This window comes from Callospermophilus lateralis, chromosome 11, assembly GCF_048772815.1.
Source record: "Callospermophilus lateralis isolate mCalLat2 chromosome 11, mCalLat2.hap1, whole genome shotgun sequence".
Taxonomy (NCBI): domain Eukaryota; kingdom Metazoa; phylum Chordata; class Mammalia; order Rodentia; family Sciuridae; genus Callospermophilus; species Callospermophilus lateralis.
This window is the reverse complement of record NC_135315.1, coordinates 42,775,787-42,793,557: the sequence shown is the minus strand read 5'-3', so window position 1 is coordinate 42,793,557 and position 17,771 is coordinate 42,775,787. Positions and strand designations below refer to the sequence as shown.

The 17,771-nt window shown below is 36.0% G+C and overlaps 1 protein-coding gene across 1 annotated transcript in view; it reads right to left on the bottom strand.

The window, feature by feature from the left end:
- Positions 1–168: 168 nt before the first annotated feature.
- Taok1 (TAO kinase 1) overlaps positions 169–17,771 on the bottom strand; it is a 133,443-nt gene continuing 115,840 nt past the window's right edge. Inside the window, exon 20 of the mRNA XM_076869280.1 lies at positions 169–9,517. Within this exon, the coding sequence (XP_076725395.1) occupies positions 9,056–9,517 (462 nt within the window). The 3' untranslated portion in view covers positions 169–9,055. The remainder of the gene's footprint in view (positions 9,518–17,771) is intronic.

The following is a 17,771-nucleotide window of genomic DNA, read 5'->3' as shown; positions in this document are numbered from 1 at the left end:
TCTCACTAAATTGCTTAGGGTCTTATTAAACTGCTGAGGCTAGCCTCAAACTTGCTACCCTCCTGCCTCAGCCTCCTAAGTTGTTAGGATTACAAGGTGTACCACTGCACCTGACCCTGAAATATATCTTTATAGGAATAAAATTACTTTAAAAAACCAAGCAGACACTCTGTGTACTAAAATTACTTTATTACAGTTGATTTTTAAACATTTCCTTTGCTATGATACAAAGGATACTTACAAACAAAATATTACATATGACCTTGTTTTCGCTCTTATGTTCTGACAACTTGGTAACAGCTTTAAATGCACAATCTATACAATTAATACAGGTTATATATGAACTATAAGGTATGCTGAACCAGAAGAATACTGACAATGTACTGTACAATAAGCCTTACCAGTTAGTGCTGTGGACCATTTCTATCAAAAGGAAAATGCACATCTGTACAGTCACCTTTACCAGCTGGTGCTGACAGTGAGGGAGAGGCTTCTTCTCCATTGCAACCCTTGATAAGCCTCCACTGTGGGCATCTGTTTGGTCCAAAAATTGAGAGGACTGTGAATATTCAAAATTAGTCATCAGTAAAGTGGTAGAACATCACCACACTTTCAACATAATAAACTCTCACCAAAAAATCAGTCCCAGTTTTAAAGACCACAAGTCCTTTGTCCACTATGAAAACCCTACAGGCTCAAGGGCTTTGGGAGATGAGAAGACGAAGGCTGCCAAAAAAGGAGGCAAGAAACCAAGCCAAAATCTAGGTCTTGCAAAATCATCATTTTTCCCTTCACCAAAGGGAACTAGAAATGTACAAATTCATTGATGAACCTCAATGATAACATATCAGTTAGCTGATAACCCTCATTTTATCTGGACCCCTGACTTGTGGGAATAACTGAAATAGAATGGATAATAGATAACCACTTTTAGAAAAGAACATCTTGCTTAGTTAAAACATTCCCTTTTAGCCACCAAAGCTGGTCCTGGGCTATGACAGGTGTGCATTCATCTCTCAATGGTCTACTCAGAAATGATAAGGTTACAGCTTTTTTTCTTTTTCTTTCTTTCTTTCTTTTTTTTTTTAAATAAAAAGGCAATTGACTGAAGCATTTTTTTTTTTTTTAGGTAAATAGCAAAAATAAAAATAAAAACCAACCCTGGCATTTGCACAAATAATGCAAATGGGGTGATATGGCCTTTAAGGAAGGGGTTAGTAGAAAGTAAGAGAGATGTGAAGAAAATCCAGAGAAAATGATGTATTAATTTCTTTCTCTTTAAAAATTTCTACATGTGCAAAAAAATCATGCTGTTTAAGGAAAACAAAGGGAAATGAGAACATAAAACTAAAAATATAAATAATGTTTGAATGACTGATAAAAGCAGAAACCAACCTGGGTTACAAAAAGGATTATACATTCAAGATGCTCTTAAACCCAGTGGGATAACTTATGTTAAAACTGTGTTAATAGTTATGTTAAAAATCTCAACTTTGTTTTTAAATCTTCACAATACAAGCAAAGCTGTTTTAAAATATACACTATACATATTTCTCATAGTCTCTCCAACCTCATGAATGTGCATTAGGCTTTTTCATATACTAAAACAAGGGGGTTCTGAAAGCTAAATTGCTTATAGTAACCCATCCATTATTTAAATGTTGAAGGTTTTAAGTGGGTTAAAAACTTTAGCAGACTTACATAAATAGGATTTAGCAACACAAGTGTTAATTTAAAAAACTCTAAAGCATTTACAAATAATCTGGTTGAATAGTCCGGGGAAGTTATGTGCACTATACTTTAAAATGTTATTTACATCAGACCATCACTTTTGTAAAAATTTCCCTATAAAGTTAAAAAAAAAAATAGGAGAATTAACCTGTTCTAACCTAGCAAAGAAGGATCATAAAAGGAAAGGTAAAGTAAAAACAAAATAACTATCTCTTAATAGAAACCCCACACATCCCTCTTCAGTTGGATTTCACTCTATGAAACCACTTGTAACTCCTAATAGGCTCATATATCAAGTGTCAAGATAATGTGGTAAAAGACCTTGTCAGACAAATTACTGGCCTCAAGTGGACTTCTTGTTTTTTTTTTTGAAATGTTTTCCCACCTTGTGTCTCCAGCTTGGATTGTTTTGGGACTCGTGCAATTAATTAGAGGGGCACTCTTTGTAGGCACAATTCCCATTTTATGTGGAATAAAAGGCAGAAAATGTGTTAGGAAGAAAGGGTGGTGGTTTCTCTGGTAATGTGAAATGCAAAGGAAGGACAACAGCACATTTGGAATGGGCACCAAATAACAGCTGTCTGGCAATATACTAGGGGCAGCCAACATTTTGATAAACTAAACATACCTGTTTAACATTCCCCAAAAGGGTTAGAAATGTTCCAATATCCCCTAGGTATTTTGATATGTGCCAAACTGTCATAATAGCTAGGAACTGCAAACAGTTGGCAGCTGCATCCTTTTTAATTACATAATTCACTCCATGACCATGTGCAATTTATACTAATAATAATGTTCATGCCTAGGCAATGTATTTGAGGGCTAAGAAAAAGCAAAAATGTGCCACTGATAGAAACCTATTCCCATATAACTGGTCTTCATGCTTTCAAGTGGCTCTAATATACCTTGGATACTAAGCCAAGCCATGCAAAAGCAAAGAGTACACACTTTTCATTAACACTGGTATCTCATTTCTAAACCACTGACTTCAAAGTTGCCATAGAAACATAACACAAGTACTGAAAGCATACAATGGAGGGTTCATGGATTTTTTTAAAAATGCATTTCCCTCATCTATATTCGCCAGTCTTTAATACCTTGGCTACAAGGCATATCAGAGAAAGGGAAATTAAGTGGGGGCAATGTCTAAGGAACATATGTAATTCTGGAAATAGGAAAAGTGTTCCAGAAATGGGATGAATGTGCCAGCAATTGTTTCATTTGAAAATTCAGTTAAGGAGCCCATAAACAGTCCCAAACCATAATGTTATCACTTGTGTAATTTACATAAACATTAACACACTTGCACTTTAAAGACAAGACACACTCTGTAAACATGGCCACTGGGGGAGGGAGGCTCCCTACCTTACTCATGATTGAGAACACGTAATCATTATATTAAATAAAATTACTTAAATTTCAAAAGATTTCAAACCTGACCAATAATTAAGCTTCATTTCCCCCATGTTTAACAACATTTAAGCATTTATTCTAAAAATGTCACCTAGGATGGTTTCAGGGTTAGATGCTAGAACCACAACTGGCAATGACAGCAACTCCTTTCTAGCTGGCACAAACTTATAACTTTAGTACAAAACCAAAAAAATAAAAAATAAAAAAAATACAGAAACTAGTAGGTCAATTTGTTAGCTACATATTTACAGCTACTTACATGATTTTCCACTCACAATTGCTAAAAACTATGAGTGAAACGAAACTGTGCAGGTTGAATTACCCGTACTCTGAGGGGAATTCTTGGGCATCAAGATACCCTTTTTCATTCATTCGGAAGTCTCACCCTTACTTCACTTTTTCATGGCAACTACCTACAGATGTTCAGATTAGTACTGTCCAGTGGGCATTCTTCAGTTTGAGAAGATCAACCTTTTTCTCTACTTAAAGAAGAACCCTTTGCATAATTAAAAACAAAGAGTACAAACAGACACACACACGCAAATCTCTGAAATTTCAAAAAGTCTGGATCACTGGGAAACAATTAACAGTGATGGTGACAAAGCACATGGCTCCCTAGTTTTAATTTTCTGCCTCTTTTTTAAAAAATATATCTATCTTCGGGTGGGTGGGAAGTGCAAGTTTAAGAAACTCACAACAGGCAAATAAGGTGCATAATTTATATATTTGTTATGATCTGAAGAGTACCATTAGGCCAAATAGGTTCTATTCCCTTGTAAAAGTGAAATTTTAGAAATCTGAATATAAACAAAGAAGGGGAAAAAAAGATCAATACAACTTTAAAGAGGGCTACCAAAACTCAGTAGAAAATACAAATGCACAAAAGAGGAAGAGTTCTCAGCTTCACTTTTTTCTAGACAGTGTTTAATAAAACTTACTTCTTTACAAATTAAGTCATTTCCAATGCAGATCTACTGTAGTGATTGCATAAAAGTGCAGCTAACATAACTAGACACAGCAAAACAGACCTCAATCAGTAGTCCTTGCATTTAAAAGGCAAGTATGCTAAATGAACAGCACACTCTTCATCCTTTACAGAATCTGAGGATGGGAAATTTCCAGTTCTTAACAATTAAGAATGAGCATGTGCCTTTTAAAAGGCAATGCTTTATCTAGGTGGGAATAGTATCATGTCTGATGGGGGAGAACAAAATGGAGAATTTCTCTTTAATAATGATCTATATTTTGGTAAGCAGCTCAAAGATGACAGCCCAAATACTGGCTTTATTCCTTAAAGAAGGCTCTAAAAAATGAGAATCTTTTCTTCCATCATTATAGGAGATTCACACTTACACACCTTAAATAAATTATTTTCCAACTGAATACACACTAGGACACTTCACATTTTGAGCATACGACAAAATGCAGAACTGTATAAACCTCCAAGGGTGCTGTGTTGGGCCAAATCTCTGCTTGAATAGTCGTGGCTCAGAAGGGGTGGAAGGTGCACAAAGAACTTACTATTAGCAAGCAAGAAGAGGCAGCTAAAAGGAGAAAGTCCCTCACACCATATCCTTCTCTCCCAGTGGCCATTTCCTGTTGATTTTATGCTTTAGGAGTACCTTAGATGCTTTCGTAGTAATTCCTTTTTTGGCTGTTTTGATCCTCAACAAAATATATAACTGCCACTATTAATGGAGTTAAAAAAAAAAAAAAAGGAAGAGGATCAATGGTATCACAACTAAGAAATATATGCAAAAAAGTACATAAAGACTCTGTGACTTATTGGTTCTTTTTATCATCTTTGCAGAGGAATCACCACCAGTGTTCTTCCTTTTCACAGTTCATTTCTCTCTGCATCATTTACCTTTTTATTGTATCATAACATAAACTCAAAGAAACACTAGCTGGCCCTTTCCCCAGAACAATTTTACTGCATTGCAATTTATGGGTCCATATCTTACTTAAGTTTCTCTCCACTCACACAAGTGCTAAGAGGGGATTAAAAAGGAGAAGACTGCACAAATTGTCATCTTCTCATAAATATCAACCCAGAGTACACATTCTTTAAAACACATGCATTCTGGCCATAACTGAGGACTGAAATAACAAAAGCAAACAAACAACAGCAACAACAACAACAAACAGAACCTTAAGTGCCCTGATGGAAATGTACAGTATGAGTTACATCCATCCATTTATACACACATATAGACACTCATATGTATATACAATATATACATACAAATGATAATAGCTATACCAAAAATGTGCATATTTAACACAGTTTTTAAAAGCCAGTAGATCATGGTATAATACAATTTATTTCCACTAGTGAATGGCACAAATGGAGAAATGCAAAGGAGGTGTTCAAGTACAATAAAGTCATTTTTCACAGGTGAAAATAAACAGTATTATTCCAGTGTCTAACACAATGAATTCTATAAAAGTTTAAAATGCCAGACATTTAGTACTTTCAGAAGCAGAAAGTCTGCCTTATGGTTTGAAGAAGACAGAGTTTTCAATTTTTGAAAAGGCAGTGAGGAAAAAGTGGTGGAAGTGGGAGGGGAGTGTCCAGGACAGTTTTTTAGTGTTTTGAATGATGTTTACATGATGCCCAGTCAAAAATCATAATGACTATGCCAAGAAGTTCAATTTAATAATTCCTTGACTTAGGGTACTTAGCATATTACACCTGTGGGTATGACTTCAAATGTAGGACTATGTGCCTCAAAAGAATGGCAGCTCTTAATAAAAATATAAACATTTTTTTAGCTAACATTATCTACACAATGAAAATGCTTTCAGATACTCTAATTTGGGGTTAGAGTTGAGTTTAAAAGGGGAGAAAAAAATATGTGCAAAGGGGAGGGAACCTAATTAGGAATAAAATGTTTCAAGGTATATGAGGCTTTGCATTTTTAAAATGCTAGCCCAAAAAAGGGAGAAGGTGAACACAAGAAGACTTTCACTGCCAGGCTCTGGATACCAGATATAGCATTTACAACCTCTGATATGCTACATAAATTTCCCATATTTAAAATTTTCTTACACACACACACACACACACACACACATACACACACACACACATGTATATATAAGTGAACACCAACACCAGGGAGGAGGTAGTGTTAATTTGATCAAATGTTAACATTTGCACACTGATTCAGAAAGTGCTTGCTCTTTCCTTAGGATAGCTCATCAAAACCGTTCAAATTGTCCTGTTACCAGTTTCACTATGTGATGATTCCTATTGTGTATGAGATTCCTCACAAGTTAGATCTCATAAACATAAATGAACCAATTTGAATCATTTTTGCAGACTACATATTTTAATTAAGATTAGTTTAATGGCATTATCCAGGTATAGTCATAACCTACATATAAACTGGTTGCCATACAATTAAATTACATACAAAGCCCTTCAGGATAGACACTTGGGAGTCAATATTCAATCACACTTTTTATAAGAGTACATATGATCTCAATGAACTTAAGTGACTCAATTTGACTATTTGAAGTTCACAACTGGACTTTTAAAATGTATTACTGGTAGTATTTTACGTTTAAAAGAACTTTGTATGCAAATCTGATCTGCTTTCCTATTCTATCTCTGCAGTAGTAGAGAAGGGCCATATCTAAGAAGGGTGCGTTTAAAGGTATTCTATATTTTGGGGCATTTTGTTAAATTCTGAAGCTCTTATTATTTTCCTCCAAATAGGAAGATTTCTCTGCTTGCTTGAAAGACCTTATAATATCTGAATGGAAAAAAGAACATCAAGACTAAAAGTCCTTTTCATTAGATGGAGCAAGTACACATATTTTTCTAAAAACTGGTGATCTGGAGCATAGCAAAGAGGACAATGTATCAGTGCGCTACTTAAAGCACTGTCTAGAAGTGTGTGTGAACTCCACTGTGATTTGATTTTTATAGGATTTATATAAAAATATTAATTTTTCTTCTTGTTCACCTTCAAATCAGCGTCAGAAATTCCTGAAGGGGGGATTCTTGGAGACTGGACTGACATACCCAGGGAAGACTTAAAATTTGAGAAAATCAAGACTTTAGTGACATATTACAATTTGGTCACAGTTTGGTCTAGGTGAAGAGTTTTATTTTGAGGGACGTGTAGAGTTCTACCTTGGAGCCCTCTGACTACATGAAAAGCAAGATGCAGAGTTAGCAGCAAGTCTTTCAAGATAACTGGGGAGCAGGCAGGACATCAACTTGTAAGAAACTCTGATCTGTCACAGAAAGGACATTTTTTTTTTCCTTCAAGTCATATTCACAGCTCCCCACCCACTTCCAACTCAACTTCCATACAAGCAGTGGAATACCAAGTAACATCTGACTTTCAACATTGGGTTGATCCTTCATTGTAAAATAAAACAAAACACAAAACAAAACAAAAAAACATGACCCCCAACTCCCCGAAAATAAAAAAAAAAGTTAGCTTTTGTCAAGAGATTCCCTGACCACTATAACTTACTTTTATTTATTTATTTGTTGGTTTTTTTTTTTTTTTCTTTTTCATTTAGCAAACCTCCTAGTTCCTTTTCAGTAGTATTTCAGCTCTGAGGCTTGAGACTTCTGGAAGTGGTGTTTCCTATTGTGTGATGTTAACATGATCCAAAATGATTACTAAGTCTCAATGAACTAGAAGTTTGTAAAGTACTGCAGCAACAAAAACAGCAATTAAAAAATAAGAGGACCTGCATATGCAGCAAAATCTACAGTGGTGATGAGGATTAGTCAGCAGCTGGTAGTCATTGGCTCAGTGACTCCTGGTTCACTATGGCAACTAAACATTTAAATAATCGACTATTCTACTTGTAAACAGGAAATCCCATAAGCCAAAAGGGAATAATCAAATTCTGTCTATGTAGTGTGATGAGTATTCCAATAGATGGCAGTTTGCAAATATGGCATCATTCAAATACCTCTGGCATTTGATTTGTATTGGCTATGTCTTTGTTTTTGCACAAAGTAAAAGTTCTGTTTGGGGTCTTAAAACTTACAGAGCTTAGCTAGGATGAGATATCACAGTATAAGCAACAAAATGTCAGGATATACAGGCTTCATCTCCTTACTAGGCTGCTGGACATACCTATCAGATGAACTTTCTAGGAACTCTCTCACCCCTTTGAAGGCTCACAGGTTTATTAATGCATTCCTCACACAACTTGTAATTTCTTTAAGCAACCCCATCTTACTGTGACACAAAGAAGGCACAACTGAATGAACAAAAATCATTGACAAATTTATGAAGCTTTCAGAAAAAGAAGTAAGTTATTTTCTACCATCTGAAACGATCAATATAATCCCTTAGTGTTTGTGGATTTCTGCTTTTTTACTCCAAATCAGGCTGAGAAGTCAAACCAATTTAACAAAAAAAATTCCTTGGTGGGGGTTGCAGGTGTGTTCCAATAATACCTTGTTTCAGCATAGGCTGCCTGCTGTCAGTGGCTCATAAGAACTCGAAGAACACTTTAGATCTTCTCAAAAACTCTTAGGATATGGATCCCCTCAAGTGATGACTCAAGCCACTTTGTTGCATTTTATTTCTGCAGTGTTCAGAAAATACCCCCTCTATCTAGCCAATTTCTTTTTACCACATGCATGAGATATTCAATATCAACTACCCTTTTCAAAATTTGCCCAAAAGTTAAAACAAAAAAACAAAAAAACAAAAAAACACACAGTAACACAAAAAACCCGGCAGCCAAATACTATGACATCCCAATTAGTAAACACAAAACAGAATGCTTTACAAAAATGAATAAAATATACCATATGCACTCAGCTCCCACACTGTAGTACCCAAGTGAGGAGACTGCTGTGACGATGTCTGTAGGCAGTTTCTTTTGGCAGACAGCTCCAGAGGAATTGCCACTTTCAATTATTAAGTTATGTATAAGACATGTGTGACCCATTGGATATTTGTGAAGTGACACTCGTGCTTCTGCTCATGCCCTGCTCCGTCCGTCCCCCAGAAGCTGTCCGCCTCAGAGCCTGGGGGCTATTGCGGACTCCCATACTGCTACCTCGGGGTACCCCTTGCATTGGACCCGAGGGGTGACCCCATGGCTGGGGTCCACCTTGCATTGGATGGCCCCAAGCTTGTGGTGGGCCACCCATGGGATGACCCCAGTGAGGTCCTGGACCCCCAGTAGGATTGTGAGACCAACCAGAAGCTCCCGGGTAGCTGTGGCTGAATGCCTCAGGGGAGAGGTTAGAAAGGACCATGTTACTAAAACCTAGTCTCATGCTTTCAGAGTCAAAAGCTTCAATTTCTCTCGCTTGACGCTCCAGCAGGCTCCGTATTCGTTCTGTTCGTTCATTCTGCAAAGCCAACATTTCTTCTTCAATCTGTTGGGGAGTTAGGAGAGGGAAGCAAAAATAAAGCAATTTATTTTTTAAAATCTAAGAAAGCAATTAAGTATTCAGCTTAAAAGTAGCTATTTTATTGATACATATTTATAAGTTCAAGATGTACTATAAAAATGATTCATAATTGTTATTTCTAAACATGTAAAATCAAGTTCTTAAAAACAAAAGCAATAACCTCTATTGAAATAATAAATTAAGACAATTATCATGGATGGTTGCTAAATCCATCAGGTAAGAAGTTGTTGGAAAATGCAAATGAGTGAGAGGAAATCAGCTTTATCAGATACCAAAATGTCACTCTAATAAATAAAATAAATATTGGTGTAGGAATAGATTGGTGAAACAGAATCAGAATGAATTCAGATCCTACTTAGGTTTTTAAGGCAGAACAGGGCTATAACTCAGTGGTAGAGAACTCAGCTAACACTCATGAGGCCCTGAGTAGTTCAATCCCCAGCAAGACAGAGAAAGAGAGAGGGGGGAGGGAGGGAGGGAGGGAGGGAGGGAGAGAGGGAGAGAGAGGGAGGGAGAGAGAGAGAGAGAGAAAGAAAGAAACAGACACACACACACACACACACACCCATATGCAGAACAAAGCATTAGTTAATTCGAGATAAGACAAAAATAAATAATACAGGAAAACTGGCCAACCATCTAGAGGGCAATAAAAATGGAACCCCATTTTATGCCATATACAAAGGTACATTCCAGATGGAACCAACCCTTAAATGAAAAACAAAAAACTATGATATATCATAAAAAGGTAAGAGACTATGTACAATAAATCAATAGTGGCTGGGTGACCATCATAATTCATTATGGAAAATTGGAAAGTATTATAAGTAAGTAAATAATTTATATAGAAAAATATATAATAAAGTCCAGTTTTTAAAAGTTGAAGGAAGATGAGTGTGGTGCTACATGCCTGTAATTTCAGTGGCTTAGGAGGCTGAGGCCCTAAGAACTTAGCAAGACCCTATCTCAAAAAATAAACAAACAAACAAACAAACAAATAAATAAATAAATAGGGCTGGGGGTGTGGCTCAGTGGTGAAGTGTCCTTGGGTTCAATACCTGGTACCAAAAAAAAAGGTTAAAGGAGAACTTTTATTGGATGACTGGATTGACAATACTTGAATCTATCAACTAATATTAATATTACCTTAAAGTGGGATAACACATTATAAATGTCTTAATGTAATGCAAAAGGACACAGTAACCCTTATGAAAAATCCTCGAAAAAAAAACTGAAAGAAAAAAAACTGAACCTAAATACAATCATGCTTCTGGATCTAACTATCAGTTTGTAGAAAATATATTATAGAAAATAGCAAGTAGAAGAGAGGAAAATATAGATGACACCATGATGATATAATCAGCCAAACCCAGAATTTATACATTTCTGTAGTGCATGATTCAACTCATAATTAAAATAAGGTAAAGAGTACCGATAGACAAGAAAGCTTAAAAGGCAATTAGCCAAATGTATGGACCTTGTTTGGGCTTCAGTCCAAATAAACCAACTGTAAAGAGTATTGTTTTGCCTTGCACAGTGTAACCTCAGCAACTTGGGAGGCTAAGGCAGGAGGATCACAGTATCAAGGCCAGTCTCAGCAACTCAGCAAGGCCCTCAGCAACTTAGACCCTGTCTCAAAATTTAAAAAAGGGTTGGGGATGTGGCTCAGTGGTAAAGCACCTCAGGGTCCAATCCCCAATACCGAGGGGGTGGGGGACTTTTTTGAGATAATAGGGGAAATTTAGATATGAACTACAAAGTTATTATTAATTTTGTTAGATATAACAATGGAATTATGGTTATTAACTGTAATTAATGTGATTTCAAAGTCCTATCCATATTTTTAATAGTCATTGTTCCTACAGAAATCTAGCTGAACAAATATGTTTAGTTTTTTATACATCAAGTTTATAAAAGTGCCCTTTAAAAAATACACATCTTTTACATAGAAAGCACATACAAGATTGCAATAGAATATTATAACACATAAGAGATTTATAGATATAGGATGAAATAATTTACATTATATGGAAGTGTTAAGGGGCAAATAAATCTTCTCAAAAAAAGATGGTTTATATACTGGATTTTAAAGGAACAATAGAAGTTGACCAGATGCACAAGGCAGGAAAAGATATTTTTTTAACACAGGAAAGGTGGAAAGGCATGGAGAAATAATAAGTGGTGTCTGGGAATGTATAAACACGCCAGAATGCACTGGAGTAAGAAGAGTTTAAGAATTAAGCTGTGGGGGCTGGGGATGTAGCTCAAGCGATAGCGCGCTCGCCTGGCATGCGTGCGGCCTGGGTTCGATCCTCAGCACCACATACAAACAAAGATGTTGTGTCTGCCGAGAACTAAAATAAATAAATATTAAAAAATTCTCTCTCTCTCTCTCTCATCTCTCTCTCTTTAAAAAAAAAAAAAAAGAATTAAGCTGGGCACAGTAGCAAGCACATTTGCAATCCCAGCAACTCGGGAGGGTAAGGCAAGAAGACTATATATTTGAGGCAAGCTTGGGCAAATTAGGGAGACCCTGTTTCAAAAAGGGGAAACAAAAAAATTCCAGTACCCCCCAAAAATAAATAGGTAAAAATAAGAGTTTTAAGAATTTAAAACTGGGATTTAAATTTAAATTTGGGATTGTGGCTTAGTGGTAGAGTCCTCGCCTAGCACACATGAGGCACTGGGTTCGATCCTCAGAACCACATAAAAATAAAATAAAGATATTGTATTAATCTAAAAAACTAATAAATAAATAAATAAACAAACAAATAAATAAGAATTTGTATTCTAGGGCTGGGGTTGTGGTTCAGTGGTAGAGTGCTTGTGTAGCACGTGTGAGGCACGGGGTTCGATACTCAGCACCACATATAAAACAAACAAACAAACAAAGGTATTGTGTCCATATATAACAATTTTTTTTTTTAAATAAAAAGGGGGTTGGGGCCGTAGTTCAGTGGCAGAGACCTTGCCTAACGTGTGAGGCACTGGGTTTGATCCTCAGAACCACATAAAAATAAACAAATAAAGGCATTCTGTCTATTTTACAACTACAAAAAATAAAAAAGTAATTTAAAAAATTTGTATTCTAAGTGTAAAAATGTTAATAAAATAGGTTTAGAAAGGCATTTTATATGAAAGTTGAAGGAGGATACAGATTAAACATGATTTCTTCTGAGAGAGATTAAATTGTTAAATGTGGTAATTTCTCAGTGGTAGAATGAAGGACAAATTTTAAGTTCTTTTTATGCTTCTCAATATTTTCCAAGTTTAACAAAACATGTAGAACTGGGGATGTAGCTCACAGACTACTTTTCCCAGTTCAACCTTGGTACCCCCCACTTCTACACAAGTATCTGTAAAATAATTTTCCCATTATTTTAATATTTCTATAAAATACCCAATTCATACAGAATTAAATTTACACATCTTTAAGGATTCGGTTTTTCTTTTAAATAAGAATGTAAGGGGCTGGGGATGTGGCTCAAGCGGTAGTACGCTCGCCTGGCATGCGTGCGGCCCGGGTTCGATCCTCAGCACCACATACAAACAAAGATGTTGTGTCCGCAAAAAAAACTAGAAAATAAATATTTAAAAAATTCTCTCTTTCTCTCTCTCTGCCTCTATCCCTCTTTCTTATATCTGAAGGGAACTCATGATAAAATAATAAAATCAATGAAACAGAATAGAAGAACACAGAGACAAATCATCTGATCCTTAACAAATATACCAAAAACATTCACTTGAGAAAAGGTAGGCTTTTGAACCAGTGGAGCCTGGAAAACTGGTTATCCATACATAGAAGAATGAAAGTAGACTCTTATCTCTCACCCTGCACAAAAATCAACGAAAAATGGATCAAAGACATAGGAATTAGACCAGAAACTATGCAAGTCCTAGAAGAAAACGTAGGGCCAACACTCCAGCATAAAGGCACAGGCAACAACTTTCAGTAGGACTCCTAACACTCAGGAAGCAATGCCAAGTGTTAATAAATGGGATGACATCAAATTAAAAAGCTTCTGCACAGCAAAGGAAATAATTAGGAATGTGAAGAGAGAACTTACAGAATGGGAGAAAATCTTTGCTACTATTCTGCCAAATTAATATCCAGAATCTATAAAGAATGCAAAACAACAATAACCCCCTCCCCAAATAACCCAACTAATAAATGGGTAAATGAATTAAACGACATTTCTCAAAAGAAAAAATACAAATGGCCAATAAATATATGAAAAAATGTTCCAATCATTAGCAATTAGGGAAATGCAAATCAAAACCATACTGAGATTTCATCTTACACCAGTCAGAATACCAGCCATCAAAAACAAACAATAATAAATACTGAAGAGGATGTGGAGAAAAGGGAACACTTTTACACTGTTGAAATGATTGTAAATTAGTATAAGCACTATGGAAATCAGTATAGAGGTTCCTCAAAAGACTAGATATGCATTAAATAGAACACTAATCTTTAGAGTATATAAAGAACTCAAAAAGATAAAACACCAAAAAACAAATAACCCAATCAATAAATGGGCCAAGGAACTGAATACACTTCTCAGAAGATGATACACAATCAATCAATAAATATATAAAAAAATGTTCAACATCTCTAGCAACTAGAGAAATGCAAGCCAAAACCAATCTAAGATTTCATCTCACTCCAGTTAGAATGGCAGCTATTAAGAATACAAACAACAATAAGTGTTGGTGAGGATGTGGGGGAAAAGGCACACTCTTACATTGCTGGTGGGACTGCAAAATGGTGCAGCCATTATGGAAAGCAGTATGGAAATTCCTTAGAAAACTGGGAATGGAACACTATTTGACCCAGCTATCCCATTCCTCAGTCTATTCCCAAAGGACTTAAAAACAGCATACTACAGGGACACAGCCACATCAAAGTTTATAGCAGCACAATTCACAACAGCTAAACTGTGGAACCAACCTATATGTCCTTCAGTAGATGAATAGATAAAGAGAATGTGGTATGTATACACAACGGAATATTACTCAGCAACAAAAGAGAATAAAATCATGGTATTTGCAGGTTGATGAATGAACGTGGAGGATATAATGCTAAGAAGTTGTCCAGTCCCAAAAAACCAAATGCTAAATGTTTTCTCTGATATAAGAGGCTGATTCATAGTGGAGTTGGGAGAGGGAACATGGGAGGATTAGACGAACTCTAGATAGGGTAAAGTCGTGGAAGGGGAAAAGAGGCGGGCATGGGGGTAAAAAAGACAGTGGAATGAGATGGACATCATTACCCTAAGTACATGTATGAATACATGAAAGATGTGAATATACTTTATGTACAACCAGAGATTTGAAAAATTGTGCTCTATATGTGTAATATGGATTGTAATGTATTCTGCTGTCATATATAACAAAATAGAATAAAAATAAATTAAAAAAAAAAAACACTAGGTATGGAACCACCATATGACCCAGCTATATCACTCCTCAGTACTTATCTTCAAGAATTAAAATCATTATACTATAGTGATACAGGCATATTCATGTTTATAGCAGCACAATTCAAAATAGCCAAACTATGTGAAACCAGCCTAAGTGTAAATCAATAGAGAAAATGTGATATACATATACAATAGAGTTTTACTGAGTCATAAAGAAAAATGAAATTGAGACCATTATGTTAAGGGAAATAACCCAAATTCAGAAGGTCAAGGGGAGGGGTGGGGAGGGCAGGGATCTCATGAAATTCAAAGGTAGATCAGTAGAAGAAAGGCATGGGAATAGAGGAGAGGGAAGAAGTGCTGGGGAGTGATACTGGCCCAGTTATATTGTGTACATGTACAAATATGTAACAACAAATCCCATCATTATGTATAACTATAATGCACCAATACAAAATGTAAAAGGAGGAAAAAATAAACAAATTAATACTTATCAATATTTCCCAGTAAGCATTGCTTCAATTTTTTATGCTGCTAAGTTTTGTCATACCTTTTTTTCTTTTTTCTTTTTGTTGGCAATGCTGGGTGGGGATCAACCTAGGGTCTTGAATATTCTAGAATTTTTTTCAACTAAATAAAATTCAAATCTAAGATTTGTGACAGGTTACTCTTTATTCCTTTTAAAACATGTTATTTATTACTACAAACTAGATAAGTGGTTTTCCTAAGCAGGTAGTTACCATAATTAAACTTCTGAGAGGCTTTCCCAACCTATCTTCTTAGAAACCAATTATGATCTTCTTGTGTGAATATTTTCATTTTCAAAAAGAAAGGTCTTGTAGATATTCCAATTATTAATTCTTACTTAAACATTATCAACTAAGATGTTGATACTAAATAAAATATTGGGAGAAAATTAAATGAGATAATAATAATAATAAAAGGCCATCTAGCAGGGCATGGTGGTACGTGTCTATAATTCCCAGCAACTCAGGAGGCTGAGTCAAGAGGACTGCAAGTTCAAGGCCAGGCTCAGCAATTTAGCAAGACTCTATCTCAAAATGAAAAAAATTAAAGGAGGGGCAATTTAGCAAGACTCTATCTCAAAATGAAAAATTAAGGGAAGGGCAGGGCAGGGGACATGGCTCAGTGGTTCAATGCCCCTGGGTTAAATACCTGGTACCAAAAAACCAAAAAAACTATACTTTGGAAATACTATTACTTTTTTATTCATGTGTAAAATTCACATGGAACTTAACATTTATAATTATGTTGTTACTTAAGCCAAAAACAATGTAAATGAAGGATGAGAAAAATTGAAAATAGATTTCATATATACTGGCTGGGTGCGGTGACGCATGCCCGTAATCCTAGCAGCTCAGGGGGCTGAGGCAGGAGGTTCTCAGGTTCAAAGTCAACCTCAGCAACTTCAAGGCACTAAGCAATTCAGTGAGACCCTGTCTCTAAATAAAATACAAAACAGGGCTGGGGATGTGGCTCAGGGGTCAAGTGCCCCTAAATTCAATCCCTGGTACACGGCCCCCAGGCAAAGAAAGATTTCACATATAACCAAGTCTCTGTTTTTAGTATCTCAACCTAAAGAAACAATTTTTTGTTCACTTGAAGCTTAAAGTAGTCTTCAAACACAGAATTACTACATTCATTAACATTCACTCTAGGGACCATTAACATTCACTCTAGGGGGCTTTTTGGTGCTGGAGATTAAACTCAGAGCCTTTTCAAAGATATCTTACACAGTCTACTGCTAAGTAATAACTTCAACCCATATTTTTCAGTTTTTGTAGATAGGATTCATAATCTTGGTGAATGTCAACTGACCTCAGACTGCCATGAAATCATGTACTTCACTTGAAATGTAAACAGCCCCACAAACCAAGTAACATCTCAAAGCACTATAGATTTATCATCCTTTTGTTCTTTTCTTCTTTTAAATACTACAGCATCTTATGTATTTTAAACCACATTAAAAAAAAAACAAAACAATCAGCTGGGCAAGGTGGCACAGGCCTTGTAATCCTAATGAAAAGCTGAGACAGGAGGATCACAGTTCAAAGTCAGCTGCAGGCGTGGCACTTAGCAACTCAGTGAGACCCTGTCTCTAAATAAAATACAAAATAGGGCTGGGAATGTGGCTCAGAGGTTAAGTGCCCCTGAGTTCAATCCCCAGTCCCCCCCCAATAAGTCTAACATATTAATATAGCCACTACCAACACTACTTCAATTTAAGTACAATTTGCCTTTTTCTACTTTATTCAAATACCACAAGCATTTTCCCATGTTAACTCTCTTTTCTTTTGGTACCAGGGATTGGACTCAGGAGCGCTTAATCACTGTACTACACCCCAACCCTTTTTATATTTTACTTAAAGACAAGGTCTTGCTAAGTTGCTCAGGGCCTCAGTAAGTTGCTGAGGTTGGCTTTGAACTTGTGATTCTTCTGCCTCGGCCTCATAAGCTGCTAGGATTACAGGCATATGCCACTGGGCCCAGTTCTATGTTAATACTTTCCTGAAGGCCTTATTTAAATGACTGAGTAAGAGTTTATTTGTGGTACTGGGGATATAGCTCAGTGACAAAGCAAGTGCTTATTAGCATGTGCAAGATGTGCAAGGACCTAGGTTTAATCCCCAGGACTGGGGTGGGTGGGTGGGATTTTATTAGTAGCTTAGTCATATTTATTTAATTAGTTAAATTATACTCTACTTTAGATGGCTAGATTATTTTAAGTTATTACTAAATGTTACAAGTAACATATTTGCCTATTGTTTTCCTTA